Raw genomic sequence first — 17,515 nt, 5'->3', positions numbered from 1 at the left:
GACGTTTTGCGAAAGGGGCATTAGGCAGCCGTGACTTTCAGCGATAGGGGTATTTTCAGAAGGGACATTTCGCGAAGGGTATGGGTCATTTTGATAACGGGACGTAATGCGAATGGGGTTTTTTGCATAAGGGACAATTAGCAGAGAAGACGTTTTGCGTATGGGACGTTATTATAGCGGAGGGACGTTTTGCGAGTGGGACATTATACGCCTAAACCATCTTAGCAACAAAAATAAAATAACTCAGAAAATTACATATAAAATCGTTTTTGAGTTTATAGTGACGTAGAGGATCAAAAGTGGCAGCGTTTGGAAATTATATTAAATACCTTTCATATCAGATTCACACAAGATTCGTTACAGGGACGTGCATCGTTTATATGACTAAACCCCAAGAAGCAAGTAGTCTTAAGCGACACCAACTTGCTTATTCCTAATATTTAGTGATCAGTTTTGTGGCGTAAACTAGAACTGCAGGGTTAGCACATGATTGCCGCGGGAGTATGTCGCCGCGAGATAGACTACCCGTCCTTATGTCATTAATACAGTTAGAAGAAGCGTAAACTAGAACTGGCTTTATCATTTAAACAGTAAAAAGGTTGCTTCGATGGTTTTAAGTTGTGTTGCTGTTAAAAATATTTGTACTATACAGTCTTTAACACATTCACTTCCAGTCAAAAAATTGCGCACTACGTCAGAAACCGGACGTTTGTATGGCGTCAGCTCGCCCAGCGGGTTGTCCGGAATCTGAGCGAAGTTCACGAGTGCCCATCAGGCGGGTTCTTAGTCGCGAAAGTGTTAAAAACATGTAAACTTTCATTGACAATGTATTTGTGGATTCCTTCACAACGACGCTTCGTATCAACATTTCATACATTAAGTTAAATGTGTCAACGATGGTTAGAAGAAAAACCGAACATTTAGCGCCAGTTGCATCAACCACAGTTAACAGACACGCAGGTAATTTTCTATGGAAATTCCCATACAAAAATTTTTGCGATTGCTTTTTCGGTAACAGACGGTTTGGTGCAACCGACCCTTACTAGTTTGTCTTTTTAAATTTTACGTAAATCCATAGGGACCCTGGCCGTAGCGTCGCGATATGGTTTCACCACATAAAAAACTGATCACTTTCGAGTCGTCACGTGGTAGTAATTGGGGGTGGACCCCACAGCCACTGGTCTCCGAATTTACTATATTTATGTTTAGAAGTTGATGGGCTTGCCGCAGTACGCCGCAAGATTCGCTTCACGCAGCGCTTCCGCGCAGGTCTGAAAATAAAGGAGTCTGCGTGAGAATGTCAGTCAGAAAAATTGTACAGTGTTGTCGGATTTTATAGTCCTAAATAATGTGTACTATTTTTCCATTAACAACACTCATGGAGACAGTTCTAAAGCCAAATCCTGCCTCCATAATCAGATTCAGAATCATTGGAAAGGCATTCAAATTAAAAGGAAATTTTACAGACAAACTTGTAATATCGAGTATACAAAAGGTTTACAAAATATCGCGAATATAAGTCTCATGCCTAACGACATATACAGCCTGGCAGAAAAAGAATAAAGAAATAATAGGGGCGCCACCGTCCTTGTCCGGCAACTATTTTGGCAATTTTCTATGAGAATAGTTAGTGTTGCTATGATAAAAAAATATATTTGAATTTCTACTCTTTTTTTTCTAAGCTGTATAACAGTAAAGTACTCACGGGATGCGCGTGGCAGACGCGTGCGACGTCCTCGGCGGCCGCGCCGTACTCCTGTGCAAGCACCGCCTCGTTGATCAGCTCACCGCCACCCTGGAAATAAAATCATTGTAATTCATCCAATTCACTATTCAGATAACTTCAAAACCTAGTATGGAATTAATATGAAATACTGAGGAGTGACGTCACGGGCGATTAAATAGAAATTTTGTTGCTCACGCGATGAACTCTCAATTTTGTAGACTTACCACACAGGGCGAGGCAATCTCACGCGGTGAACGTGCCTCGACCGAAATGCTCATCCGCTTACATGTGTTGCGTACGAATACGGCGCGCATACATACATACATACCGCGCGGCGTACGTTTGTTCGAAGATTAACTACTGGTCTTATTGACTGTGCCCTAAAAATGATAGGTAAATACAACGAGTTCTCGCATGCGAGAGGGCTGTAATACTCACGGGGCCGATGATGTGCGTGCCGTAGATGACATCGGTGGCCTTGTCGGAGAGCACCTTCACGAAGCCGTCGGGCTCGCCGTTGGTCTTCGCTCTCGAGTTCGCCAGGAACGGGAATTTGCCTACTTTGTACGCCTTGCCCTGAAAAACACATTGGTATATTGGTACATTGGTATTGTTGCGCAATGTAACCGCAATCGCTTGCTGTGAAAATAGGCCTGAGTGTACGCTCGGAGCGTTACGGTTCAGCGACGACATTGGTCTAAGCGCGACTGCGGTGAGCGGCGGCCAAACATTGCAGCGACACACGGCGATGAGACTTTTCATTCGCACGTTTGTGCATGCACGCCGCGCTTAGACCAATGAGCGTGCTGGGCCGTTAGGTTCAGTGACGTTTGCACACTATGCAGCGTCGATATCAGGACATGTCGGACTTCAATAGTTTATATGCACGCCGCACATATACAGGCGCCATCTTAGATTTTTTCCATAGAAATCCTTAGGAGGAGGGCATCCGATATCGGATCGGATAATGTGAATGATATTCCGCTTTGTGTGGTAGGGCACACACAGCGAACACTGACGATCAAATATTTACAGAAGAGGCGCGCCTAGCACTAGACCATTCTAAGCTCGTGTGTCGTGAAGGCGCGTCAACCATGCTTGCTGATGAGTGAAATATGACAGATTGACTTGTTCGTTTATTGTTTTGAGTCAGGCGGTAACTGTGAGGTAACCGTGACTTAACACAGGAATGCGTTTTAAGGGGTGGCAACGGAGTGGCCATGTTTGAGTTGCAGGCGTCCATAGGTACGGTGACCGCTTTACATTATGCCACCGACGTAGTATGTGCTTAAAAATAGTATTTCCGAGAATAGCACACTACCTTCGCATGTCGTATCAAAGTACCAAGGTACAACGAATTCGCGTGTGGCGACGACGAAGGTGCGATTTTTTTTCGTATCATTGTCAGAAGCTGTGATGCGCCACAAATCGCGTCTGACATACGTCAGACACAGACGACATACGTACGACGTTTCGCACCTTTGGATCTTCATGCGGAGCTAATGTCTAATGCCATACGATTTTTCATCGGACGTCTTTCCGAAGTGAATTTGCAAAGCAGTTGGATTAAGCAGCAGAATTTCCGTTTTATGTCAGTCACGCAGAAAAGAATATGTTGACTTTTAAAATTTTACTAGGAGCCTAAGCGGAATTTTCGAATAGGTGACTGACCTCCTTCTTAAGGTCCTCCTCCGATTTGCCGACCCAGCCGACCTCGGGCGTGGTGTAGATGACCGACGGGATCGCGTCGTAGTTGAAGTGTACCGGCATGCCCTGGAACCAAACCAAGTAGAATAAGGCTCTCTTAAAATGAAGAAATATGAAAGAATGGCGAACGAAACGGAAAGTAAACAAGCGTTATTTACTATTGTAAAATCCATTTGTTACAACTGGTTTGTCATTACAAACCAGTAGTAACAAATGGATTTTTGTACATACATACATACAATCACGCCTGTATCCCATAAAGGGGTAGGCAGAACACATGAAACTAAGCTTCAGTGCCACTCTTGGCAAATAAGGGGTTGAAAGAAAACGAAACTGTGACATTGGATTTTTGTATTAAGGAAAAACGTCTCCAAATGATGCGTTTAAGCCAAGGACCATTAGAAAAAAGCGTACCCCTGAAGTGTATGGGCCTTTTAGGCTTAAACCTAGATGGCGCTGTTTCGCTGCAAGGAAGTGGCCAAAATAATATTTTCCCCGAATATGTTTGGGTGTTTTTATTTTTTGTAAGAACAAATGACATGCTTCTTTATTTTAATATCATAATATCACGTCAATGCACATTTGAAAAAAAAATGTAGGCATCATCAGTGTAGTATATACGATTCTTAGTATGAAGATTATAAATCCTATATAAATTATTCTTGGTTCAAGCTTATAAATCAAAAGTGGTAAAAAGTATTGTCTCGGGTGACACTTAGCCAATGACCATTGAATTGCTTGCCTAGTGTTCTACCATCTGAGCTCCAAGGTATATCTCCCAACTCAACATATATCTCCGATATGGGCTTAAGCTCACTCATCGCAACATTATGGTAGATGAAACAATGAGAGTGGTTTAAACAGCTTTTTTACACTTTTAAACCATTTAACCGCTTAGAATTTTTCACCGAGATCATGTTGCCGCCGGTAGTACGAAGTTATTCCGAGATTTGTCTTTCTTATCAGACTTTCACCGGAGTTTCAACTCATATTGGGTCAGAATTTATTTTCCGTCAAAGAGGATCGAGTATTATAGAAAGTTACTGTCAAAGTAAAATGTGTAATCACAGTGCATAGACTGCAATCTCTTGACAAGCTCCTGACAATCTCTGCAAGCTTAAAACTTTTGAACCTCAGTTTTGTCAATTTGGCCCATATTGTACATCGACAGTAACTCTCTATAATACTCAATCCTCTTTGATATGTGTTAAATTATGGCGCCATCTAGCCGAGCGTTCCCCAAAGGTGTAACGCCATCTAGGCCACAGTACCTTTTTCTGTATGGCTTTGAGGTACGTTTTTTCTTAGATCTTATCCGTATATACGGAGTTACATATGTCTTTGTTTTCCATTAAACGCAATATACATTAGATTAACAATAGATTAGTAATATCGCTCTCTGTTTAATAACTGTAACGCGTTTTAATAATAATAATTGTGTTGTTCTTATTATGACGTGTATAAACTGTATAATTGCGGTTTTATCAATAAATAATTGAATTGAATCAACGATTGATTTCATATTTATATGCTGACTAGCTTTTACCCGCGGCTTCGCCCGCGTAATAAAAGTATTCTTATTGAAACGTTTACAAAAAATAAGATTTTCATTTGGATCCGTAGGTTTCTTTGTAGGTAGGTTCGACTCTATTGATCTAAAAGTGGTAAACCACTTTTTTGGCTGACTGTACCTTACACATATTACTATTGTTTTAAAATAAATTCTTGCAATGATTGTAGAATTGTTACACAGCGACCACAGCGTAGGTAGTAGGTACGAATATGTATGTATTTTACCTATATAAATATTTATAGTGGGGAAACTTCATACAACCCACATAGCCAGTATCTCGAATCTCAACGCTATGGTCGGTAAGGTAAAAAATACTTCATTGCATTATCGCTAACAATTTTTTCCATTTTGCTTATATTAATTGCAAACGTAAACATATAAAAGGCAAGCAAACAACGATCCTCTTACAGCACATTGAATGTAAAAGTTATTACGGATGCAGGATACTCACCGATGCCTACTTACATACTAATCCCTTCCCCCTGAGCCACCTGCATTTTACACTGCCTAGATATTGATTGCCGACCGATTATTCCGACCCCATTCCCTATTTTTATCCCCGTCCTTATCTCTATCCTTGTCCCCGTCCCCGTCCCCGTCCCGTCCCCGTCCCCGTCCCTCCCCTATCCCTATCCCTATCCCTATCTCTATCCCTATCCGTCCCCGTCCCCGTCCCCGTCCGCGTCCCCGTCCCCGTCCCCGGCCCCGTCCCCGTCCCCGTCCCCGTCCCTAACCCTAACCCTAACCCTAACCCTAACCCTATCCCGTTCCTGTCCCTGTCCCTGTCAAATTATCAAGCTAGGAGGTGAACTTTGAATAATCCTTTCTTAGTGCTCCTCTAAGGAACTTCCGTGTCAATTTGAAATCTCTTGAACCAGAAGTAAAGATAAAAACTAAACCTATACTTATGGCTATATGGACATTTTAACCCTATTGCACAACAACAGGGGAGAAAATTTATTTTCCACCTCATTAAATTTTAAAATCGTTGTATTTATCGTGATCAGCGACCCGATAAACCATAAAAACGATACCCATATTGTGATTTTGACTTACCCCCTTTTGCACCCCTTTAGGGGTCAAATTTTCAAAAACCTGAAACATGTATTTAGTCATATGTTTTAAGGATCCCTCCTGTGAAGTTTCGAATAAACCAGTGAAGCTAACATTGTTTCCCCATACAAACTTTGAACCCCCATTTGACCCCCTTAAGAGGCGAATTTTGAAAAATACTTTCTTAGTGCTCCTCTACACTATATAAGGAACCTACATGCCAAATTTGACATCTCTAGGACCAGCGGTTTCAGCTGTGCGTTGATATGTCTGTCAGTCAGTCAATATCTTTTTATATATTTTTTTGATATTTAAACCCCATTGCACCACAACAGGGGAGAAGGTATTTCACTTCCGCCTCGTTAGATTTTAAAAATGTTGTATTTATCGTAATCAGCGACCCGATAAACCATAAAAACGATACCCATATTGATTTTTTGACTTTATCACCCCCTTTTCACCCTTTTAGGGGTTAAATTTTCAAAAAACCTGAAACACGTATTCAGTCATATGTCTTAAAGAATCTTCCTGTGAAGTTTCGAATAAAATAGTCAAACTAATCTTGTTTCCCCATACAAACTTTGAACCCCCATTTGACCCCCTTAGAAGGTGAATTTTGGAAAATCCTTTCTTAGTGCTCCTCTACACTATATAAGGAACCTACGTGCCAAATTTTAAATCTCTAGGACCAGCGGTTTCGGCTGTGCGTTGATATGTCAGTCAGTCAGTCAGTCAGTCAGTCAGTCAGTCAGTCAGTCAGTCAGTCAGCTTCTTCTTTTATATATTTAGATTACCTTGATGCCTTCGACGCAGACGATGCCCTCATCTTCAGCCTTGTGCGCCAACATGGGACCGTGGATGCAATCGCCGATCGCGTAGATTCTGTAACATTTCAATATTGCACTTTTGGGTAACAGCTTATCGACTCGAAAGTAACAGAAAGGTTGTTACTGTTAGTGTGGCTTATAAGGATAGAATCACCTATAGCTTATATTGTTATTTTTATGTAATAACTTGTTTCATTTGTAAGCAAAAGATAACCTTGAGGTACTTACTTCATTAGAAGGTGACAAGAGATAAGAATTTAGCTTGAGATATGACACCCTCTTTGAAAAGTCTTAGTTCGCAGGTGTAAGATTTTCGTCTAAAGCGTTCAGACTAAAGTAGCATACCTTTGGTCTGTGACTTGTCATTGAGGGGAACTCAGCCGCAGTCATCGTTCTTTATCGGGAACCTGGCAAAATATCAGGCCGTTCCTATCGTACTATTTGTAAGTACGATAGGGACGGCCTGATATTTTATCATTTATCGCGCGACCATGCTCGCCTGCCTGATTGCATTCTACTTTATCGTGACCCATATCGCGGGTGTAAAGCCTGGCGTCCACTCGGCTCGCCGAGTTGAGCCTCATTCGCCTTCTGCATTTCTTATGAAACTGCGTAAATTAGCTACGCGTCGAATCGCATTCAAATGTATGAGGACTCGTTTCCTCCTAAGTGGCCGCCAGGATTAAAGTCTCGACTCGACCTTATACCTATACAGTAGGAATGAATACTATGGGAATGAAACTGGCATACCCGGGTACTTTGGTCTGGAACTTTCGTTGACGGGAACGCGGCCGCGGTCGTCAAGCGCGATGCCGACCTTGTCGAGCCCCAGGTCGCGGGTGTATGGCCGGCGGCCGATCGAGATCAGCACGACGTCGCAATCCAACTGAAACCATATTTTAAATTATGTCATTTATACATTGACTACAGACAGTTTCGCTAGAAGCCATAACTACTTCTGATTTCTGTTAAACCTATAAATATGCTGTTTTATATGTATAAGGATATTAATTGAGAAATTGTCCTTTTTAACTCGTCGAGACTAAATGTCAAGTGCAAAAGGAAGTCACTAATTTTACCGATTTTTATTGTGAATATTTGCGATAATAGTTTATGATTAGCCCGAAGGTAACCTGAGGATAGATCAGGCATAAAGGACCGTACCGATAGTAAGTGACCAAAAACATCAAGGGCATTTGATGTTTTTGGTCACTTACTATGAAATAAAAAGCCCTTGGCCACCTCCACAGCGACCTTGACAGTTTCATCCTCTTTCTGTCTACCTTAGTGCCGAGCTCATGCCCTGCTTGGCTAGGATCTTTTGTAAGGATAGGGCGTAGGCTTGTGTAGTACATGTACTACTTAATAGTACAAAAGACACGATTCCCTGCTCTGTACTAGACCGAACGACTTCCAAATGATTCTGCTCTCTAGTACATTTAGTACACTCACACACGCGCAACTGTATGGGAGCGAAAGGAGCGAAGAGCCGAGAAGTGACAATGACAGCAAAGCGATCCGTGTGATCCGACCACAACCGAATTAGAACCGACTGACTCGGACCGAGAGCGCGCGAAAACGTCTGATCAGCTCTCGGCTAGTACGAGCGAGCGTTACTGTACGCCATATGCACAATTTTTCTCTCGCTCTCTCGGTGTACTACTGTACTAAATGTCCTAAAATAACGAACTAGTACACTTGTAGTTGGGAGCTATATTTTCAGTGAACAAGCAGGCACAACTCTAATAGGGCGTTAGCCGCCATCTAATACGGCCTTGGGCACTTGATTCCTTGGAAAATTTCGGTTTAAAATGTCCACTATGATGAAAGCAAAAATTTCATCCTTAAGGAAGCATACCGTCTCCTTGGCGCCGCCCTTGGCCGGTTCCACTTCAACCTTCACATTTGAACCCTCCTTCTTGATGCCGGAGACTTTGGTGCTGAGCTTGAACTTCATGCCCTGCTTGGACAGGATCTTTTGGAGCGTATTCGCGACTTCCAGGTCGATACCGACACCTGTAGATTTAAAGGAAATCTTAGAATGATGGCAAACATAGTTATCATCCGCCTTGCGTTATCCCGACATACGCCACGGCTAATGGGAGCCTGGGGTCCGCTGTGATGGCAAAAATAGTATGGGAAATAATTTAAATCTTGTCTTTTAAGACTGCAATATCTCCTTAAATGTAAACATGCATTGTTATTTCATTTATTTATACCACACGCGAGATACTGTCAGAGACAACAACATAGGTATGGTATATTTAGGAATTATTAAGTACTAGCTTTTTCCCGCGGCTTCGATCGCGTTAGAGAGAGACAAAAAGTAGCCTATGTCACTCTCCATTCCTTTAACTATCTCCACTTAAAAAATCAAGTCAATTCGTCGCTCCGTTTTGCCGTGAAAGACGGACAAACAAACAGACACACACACTTTCCCATTTATAATATTAGTATGGATTCTCAAGTTATTAAAGCAAGTCTCAAGTTTTTTATTTATGTATTTTATAAGAATTAAATTGCATACAGTAGATTTGTTGTTTTCGATCATTTTAATCATTGTCAGTTTTCGTTCTTCATGCACCATTTTTACATGTCTCTGTTTGGCCTGATGGTTGATTGGTAGAGAATGCCATTAGGCATTAAGTCCGCTATTTGTACATCTTTATTTGTACAATAAAGTTTAAATAAATACATACATAAACATAAACCACTCACCACCAATGGTGCCAAGGAACTCAATAGCCGTGACTTCAGCTCCAAGCCTCTGGTAGACGGAACCAAGCTCCAGGCCGATGACGCCAGCTCCGATGACAAGCATTTTCTTGGGGATTTGCGGCAGGGAAAGGGCGCCAGTTGAATCTACGATATTTTTCTGGTCAACCTACGGACAAAATTAATTCGCGTTTATTTAAAAAGACATTAAATTTCAGTACGAAAATTTACATAAAACAGACAGCTCAGGACAACCAAAGAACGGAAAAAAATGTGACTTAGTTTTTTCTGTTCTGTGAGGACAACCTAGACTGATATCAGGCCTACGTCACTCGCCCGTGGTCGTTAAGTACCTACCCGCTAGCAGTTGTCTCGAGGTAACAACTGGCCGAGAGGCACCACGCGCCCCTTCACAGGAGGGCCTCCCGTGGCACGTACCTACTATTCATCTGAGTTTTAAGTAGTAAATTATTAGTATCAGTTAAATAAAGCGTAGGTATTTGTCATTTTGCGGGCAAGTTAAGGTTCTATTGTTAGTAACTTATGAATAATCTGCTGATATGCACAATTGTGTGAAACTTTTTTATATTTCTACTATAAATGGAACACAGTATATAGATCAAGGCCCGTTTCTCGAAAGCTACAAGCCTTGTATTACAAGTGCGCGAGCTGTTAAATCGTATGGGTTTCCGTAGAATCACACTTGTAATACAAGGTTTGTACCTTTCGAGAAACGGGCCACAGGGGCCCATTTCTCGAAGCTACAAGTTACAATTTACAAGTGGCTGTTTGTCAATGTCAAATATGACAAGTTGGAAAGAAACTTCCGCTTGTAACTTGTAGCTTTCAGTTTTGAGAAATGGGCTGAGCTAATCTTACTTTGTAGCAGAAGACTAAACAATTGTTAGTCATAGTGATAAATAATTGGTATTTATTTTAGACAAGACAACGTATGCATTGTTTTCGAAGAGAAGAAAGTGACAATGAAATTATGATTTGTGTTTATCATACTTCAGTAGTGTAACAAAACAGTACAGTTTAGTCATTCAATTGTAATAATAATAATTAGTATATTAAAAGATAGGAACTTTGACTTGGTATGTAAATTAAATTTGAATCTCCATTTGAATATTATCAAAGAGGATCGAGTATTAAAGAGAGTTACTGTCAAAGTAAAATGTGTAATCACAGTGCATAGACTGCCATCTCTCGACACAGGCTTAAAACTTTTGAACCTCAGTTTTGACAATTTGGCCCATATTCTTAGCTTGATATGTTTTAAAATGTCAAATATTAATATTACCGCCATCTAGCCGAGCGCACCCCAAAGGTGCATCGCCATCTAGCTCACCGTACCTTTTTCTGTATGGTTTTGGGGTACGTTTTTTTCTTAGACTTTATCGGTCTATACGAAGTTATATAGGTCTTTGATATTATATAGCCTGTCTTTATGTATTAAAAAAAAAACAAAATTCAGCCTATAAAACGCTCCTTAATCTTGTTGAAGGTAAATAAAAAAATTACACAATCAAATGAGGTTAAAAATAGGTCTGCCACTGACCACATAAATAAATTGACAACTTATTGCGAAATGCATGTGGCATTATTGCGTATCAGCATCATCTGCTTGCTTTTGTATTTGGTTAGTCAACCAACGAATGTAGTAAGTACCCGAAAATGTACAAATTATTTGTCTACGCTTTTTTGAACGCCTAAAGGTATACACCCCCTTATTCGTAAACGTACTCTAAAGTTATCAAGCCGATAAAGTTCGTTTGTCCCTTTCCTACGTATTGGTGTGATAGAAAACGACAAACGAACTTTTATGAATAAGGAGGACAGAGTGTAGTGTCATCTATAAAAAAAATTACTGCAATAATACAAGTCCAGAAAGATGAACTCATGAAACTACTTGAATAAGTAGGGCAAAGGGGATTACAATATTTCTTAACAAGATGGGCGCCGCCTTTATAAGTACTAAATCTTTTAATGATGTATTGTTAAAATACAGAGCGTGAAAGACGAAGAATGTCCCTATAATATTTAGTATTCTTCCATTTACGTCCCACATAAACACGGCATACATGAGGCTGGAACAGTTTGGGACAGACATGGAATCTTCCGTATGAATGCATCTATTCTCATTCTCCTGACAGAGACACCCCATGGGCCATTTTTTTCAAAGTTGTCCATCCCACTTTTTAGTAACATGGGTATTTTTTACGTGATTCATGGTCAGAATCGCGAGGTCTTTCGATCCTGATAGGAAAAAAATAATGTCCCAAGTTTTCCATACGTTTTTCAAACCTTCCATCCCGTTAACGTCATACAAAATGTATGAAAAAGTGATAACAGAATGGGAAAGAAACTTTGGGACACTTTTTTCTTCTAGTAGGATTGAAAGAGCTCGCAATTCTGAGTTGAAATTGAAACTATATAAACATTTCCAAATCCAAAAAAAAAGTGGGGTGGACAACTCTGAAAAAAAAAATGGCCCCCATATTTTCTTGACACCCGGCGGGTATAATACCTACCTACATCTCAAGCAAAATATGTATTATTCATCTTTATGAGATGAGCATTTCTTTTTTTTTTGCCACTTTTATGAAGTGTGATATTTGAAAAAAAAAAATGCTATTTCTACTCAGAATTACTAGCCTTTTCAATCCTAGTAGTTAAAAAAATTGTCCCATACGATTTTTTCTTATTTTGTTACCATTTTCCGTACATTTTGTATGGGGTAACAAAAGAGGAAAGTAACAAAAATGTATGGAAATTCTGGGACACTTTTTGTCTCCCAGTGAGATTGAAAGTACTCGTGATTCTGAGTACAATTGACCTAAAATTCCCTAAAACAATAAAAAAAAAATATTGGCAAAAAAAAGAAATGCTCAGATAAGATAATCTGTGAATATTACAATAAAATAGTGATTCACAAAATTGACTGAGCTCCATTCTATCTAACAAACACTTACTGGAACACCAGGGAAGGGTGTGACTTCAGAGCCGGTGGCAATCAGAATGTTCTTAGCGTTGACAGTCTCCACTCCACTGGCACCTTTCACCTCTACCTTGTTGGGGGCCACAATGGTGCCTACGCCTTTTACCAGCTTGACCTGTTAACAACAAAGTAGAGATTAGCTTCACGGTTAGTATTCGAAAAATACGCACTAAGCGTTTCGCTTCAACATTTATTTTGCGAACCGCCAAGGAGTGGAATGCCCTGACTGAGTCTGTGTTTCCACATGAGTACAATCCAGGTCTCTTTAAAGCAAGAGTAAATAGGTATCTCATAGGTAGGTAAGCGTGCTCCACCGTAGACCGCATCATCACTTACCATCAGGTGTGATCGTGGTCAAACATCTACCTATTCATTCATAAAAAAAAAAAAAAAATATATTTAATGCCACATGTGCCACAACATGGTATGTAAAGAAAGAAACAACTTTCAGCATGAAAGATTTCTTCTTGAAACTTAAAAGCTCTTGTTAGTGGAGCAATCTTCAACTCGTCTGGTCCTCTGCCAACTCCTTACCTTCTGGAATGGCATAACCTGAACCTTATCCAATCCCTTAACCTTCTGGCACAGTATAAGGACGACGCAGTAGTTACTCGGGGGGGTCATGGGGGTCATGGTAGGAGTCTAGGTAGGCCATACAAATTGACCACGTAAACAATTTAGGATGCGTTCCGAAACTACTTATGGTATTAAAAACTAAACAATCATTATGCATATTATTCTTATCCACGTTTACCCAAATCCGCTTGCATGTGTTGCGTACGTCCACGACGCGCTTGTGTGCATCCCGCGCGGCGTATGTTTGTTAGAAGAGTTATTACTGGTTTTACACTGTGCCTTCTGGCATGACACATCCTGAACCTTATCCAATTCCTTAACCTTCTGGTATGACACGAACTGAACCTTTTCTTAAAAATACTACATTTTAAAATATAATACACAGTCAGTAATAGTATTTTATGCAACTGGTGGTTAAAAGAGGTCAAAAAAGGTGAGTGGCGTGGGTAACAATTTGAGGCGAAGCCGAAAATTGTTAATAAAGACGCCACGAGCATTTTTTGACTCAGTTAAACACCGTTGCATACAATACTTTTTCTACGACCAAGCACTTATTTTGAAAGAAAATTATAAATCAACAAATACCTACTTTCAGTCATCTTAGTTATCTAGTCGACCGCCTACCATTTTGAATATGCAGTTTGAGTGCAAACATGAAAATAAAACTGTCTATGGTATGGTTCTTTGAAGCCTGGCCACTAAGACGAATCGAGCCGAGTTGAATCGAGTTCTCATACATTTGAATGCGATTCGACGCGTCGCCAATGAACGCAGCAGAAAACGAAGGAGTCTCGACTCTGCGAATTGGTTTGTTAAGTTGGTAGCAATGTATTTACTGAACTGTAACAGCTATATCGTGCTACTTCTACTAAATGTTTTCAGGGTATAGACTAGATAGACTTGTCCTGACATCTTTTATGTAGGGTTTTTAAGTTCTATGCACGACCTTATAACTCACGAATAACAGTACGGGAGTAGAAAAAATGCTTTAAGAATTCAGGTCACAGGTTTTCAGTGGAGACCAGATTAAAAACTAAGAGTTGGTGACCCTTTGAACTACGAGTAGTACATGAGACAGGACACACCAAGTTGACAATATTGCATTTGCTCAGCTTTAGAATATCATATTTTTTGAGTGGGTTGCAGTAATCAAGGTCCATAAAATAAAATGTATGTCACAACATGATTGCAGCAGCTCAATCCAGTTACAGCATCAACTGAGGAAGTCCTTTCATTTTCTAGTCATGTTCTGGCAAAGACAACCTCCAACATCATCTAGACATTTAATATAAGTTTTTTGCAAAAATTTCATTTTTGGCACAAGCTTTTATCGCCGACTGTACCTTTCATTCAACAGTCGTCTACTTACTGCTCTCCGAGACGTTTCTAAAAACCCCTTACTCGATGGGTATACGACGTTTCATGACAGAGCCCCTATGACCACCTTTCTGCTCCATCATCAGATCAGCTCCATGATACCATAAAATTGCATTGTCACGTGATTTACACATGTGTGCAAAATTTCAGCTCAATCAGAAACCGGGAAGTGGGTCAAATTTAGCTTCTACGTTTTGACGCACACTAACATACTAACAAGGCAAGTTGAATAAAAGCTTGTAATTAGCTTGAAATGCAATTCATTTGTATGGAAAATCTTTTTTCTGCTGGTAGCTTATTTACTTATTATTTGCTCGCGGCTCCGCTCACGTTAAATTCGAAAATTGCGGAATGCTCCATACAAACTTCCACAAGCCGCTCCCCCTCCCACCCTTTTAGGGGGGGTTGGGTTAGGTTCTTCTTCTTAGGATACAAAGAGAGAACAAGTAGCCCATGTCACTCTACATCCCTTCAACTATTTTATTATTATTATTTAAGCTTTATTTTTCCATATAAACTCTATTTGATACATTATATTTATAATTTTTGCTTTTCCATCATGTTCTTTAAATGTTTAAATATGTTCTATTTGTGGTTCATGTTGGTGTCATTTTATATGGATCCCTGAATGGGTAAAAGCCTCCTCTAACCCGTGCCATTTATTTCGATTGGTGGCCAGCTCCATCCAGCTTGGCCCTGCAGCCTTAATAATGTCTTCTGTCCAGCGCTGTTTAGGTTTTCCTCTTTTTCTTTTGCCTTGCACTTTTGGCCCTGTCCATGTAGTTGCTTTAAGGGTCCATCTTTTGTCTGTAAATCTTGCAATGTGGCCGGCCCATTTCCACTTGAGACGAAGTGCATGTTGGAGGGCATCCGTTAGTTTTGTTCTTTTCCTTAATTCTTCATTTTTTGTCTTGTGTATCCTCCTCAAATGTAATAGGCTCCTTTCCATCGATCGCTGACATGTTTGTATCTTATGTTTTATATTGTTGGTATATGTCCAGGTTTGACTGCCATAAGTTAGGCTGGGTAGAATGCATGTATCCATTATTATTTTTTTAAATTTTAGGTGATAGTCTCCTTTCAGAATCTCTTTTTGCCATCCCTTCAACTATCTCCACATAAAAAGACAGACAAACAGACACACACCTTCCCATTTACAGTATTAAGTATGAATTGTTTTGCTATCCCACTGCTTATTGACCCTAATCATAACATCTACATTATCTCCATGATTTTAAATTAAACCATCTAAATAATAAAGATTTGTTCTTTTTTCAACTCACCTTATATGTATAGGATATAGACCATGATTACCTTCTTGATTTTTATCGAGCTTCCGATATTTCGATGCAGTTGCATGCATCATGATCACAGAAAACTGACAAAGGCAGGTGGATGTCAAAGTTGCATAGACAGCAGACAGCGCGCGCTCTACCCTCCTTCGCGCGTCGGCTTTGTTCACTTTTAGCATTACCTCTGGTCGCATTCACACTCGAAGGTCTATATCCCGGTCAATATAAGTCTAATGAAAATAACCATGAATCATTCAAAACTCTCACCTTATTCTTCTGGAAAAGCATAGCAATTCCTCCAGTAAGCGCTTTTACAGATGCCTCTTTGTACTCCATAAGAGTTTTGAAGTTCATTGTCACTGATGGAACCTCAATGCCTCTGCGCTTGAAGTCGTGCAGAGCCTGGTGGTATAAGTGAGTGTTGTGCAGCAGGGCCTTTGAGGGGATACATCCCACATTTAGGCAGGTACCACCGAGAGTAGGGTCTTTCTCAACAGACACTACCTGAAACAAAAGACAACACACTCAGACACAGACAATATAAACAAAAATCCAATCTGGAGGTTTTGGATGGCACCAAGTTGTCAAACTTGTGGAACTCTAGAGCCCTCCATCCTCCATGGCTTAATTCAAATATGTGTTAATGAAAAACCAAGGAAAACAATCAAACAGATTGCCAGATGGTAAGCAAGACTTGGAAAATATTCATAGGGTTGCAAACATTTAAGAAATAATGCCCTTTTAAGTGTAACATACCCTTGGATATTTGAAAGTCAAATTGGTACAGAAAAAAAGAAACTATAGGCAGTTTGTTCAATAGTTTTTTTGTTAGCACACAACTTTAGTAAGATCAAAAACGTGTCACAGTTATTAAAGCAGACCCCAGGCCCCCGTGTGCGGTGGCAAATGCTGGGTTAATGCAAGGAGAATGATGATGACAACTTTAGTAAGATGTTTATTACCTTCATTCCAAGCTGAGCAGCCTTAATAGCAGCGACGTATCCGCCAGGGCCGGCACCGATAACCACGAGATCTGCATCATGGCTTGTTGCGTACGATCTCACTCCAAATCTCGGCTGCAATTGGACAATTCGTTATTAGAATTGGTTTTAGTAGTTAGAAAAAAATACAAATTAAATTAAACATGATGAGAGGTAAAGAGAACGTTCAATACGCTATGTATTGCATTGCTGTACACCGGTTTAAATTGGTTATGTACTTGAAGGTCAATGTCAACAAATCAACGTTACACCATAGACTATGTCACACTATTGAATGTTTTATTTCACTCAGTACATTAGAAAACATCCCAACACAATCCTTGTTTTAGCAATACCATTCCAACCTCTACGTGATCATTGCATAACAAGTCACTTTTTGTTGTGTAAAGAACAGCAACTAAGTAAGGAAGCACAGCTTACCCTTATTGAAGTGGATGCTAGTTTAAGAAATTTGTAGCCCATTTTGTACTTTTTAAAGTGGAAAGATGTTTGCAGGAGTGCTGAAAATATACTTAAATAAAAGAGCCCTGGCCCTGGCCCTGACGATGGCGACGATCAAGCAAAAGTCATGTAAATGTCATGAAATGTCACCTGTGATGTGAAGATATCTGTGTTACTACTGGAAATAAAAAAAAAATGCAAGAAGCCATGTTTTACTTGTTTCATA

The 17,515-nt window shown here is 40.1% G+C and overlaps 1 protein-coding gene across 1 annotated transcript; it reads right to left on the bottom strand.

Moving 5' to 3' along the window:
• Window positions 1–783: 783 nt before the first annotated feature.
• On the bottom strand, window positions 784–17,428 carry LOC125226108 (dihydrolipoyl dehydrogenase). The gene is given in 13 exon segments (XM_048129972.1): window positions 784–1,271; window positions 1,706–1,795; window positions 2,165–2,302; window positions 3,398–3,499; window positions 6,854–6,941; window positions 7,637–7,661; window positions 7,664–7,772; window positions 8,745–8,902; window positions 9,605–9,770; window positions 12,577–12,717; window positions 16,115–16,351; window positions 16,810–16,923; window positions 17,269–17,428. Coding segments are annotated over 13 exon segments (1,476 nt in total). The 5' UTR covers window positions 17,311–17,428; the 3' UTR covers window positions 784–1,205.
• Between the last annotated feature and the right edge of the window lie 87 nt (window positions 17,429–17,515).

This window comes from Leguminivora glycinivorella, chromosome 5 (assembly GCF_023078275.1).
Source record: "Leguminivora glycinivorella isolate SPB_JAAS2020 chromosome 5, LegGlyc_1.1, whole genome shotgun sequence".
Taxonomy (NCBI): Eukaryota; Metazoa; Arthropoda; class Insecta; order Lepidoptera; family Tortricidae; genus Leguminivora; species Leguminivora glycinivorella.
The sequence above is the reverse complement of the archived record's forward strand: the minus strand, read 5'-3'. Positions and strand labels throughout refer to the sequence as shown.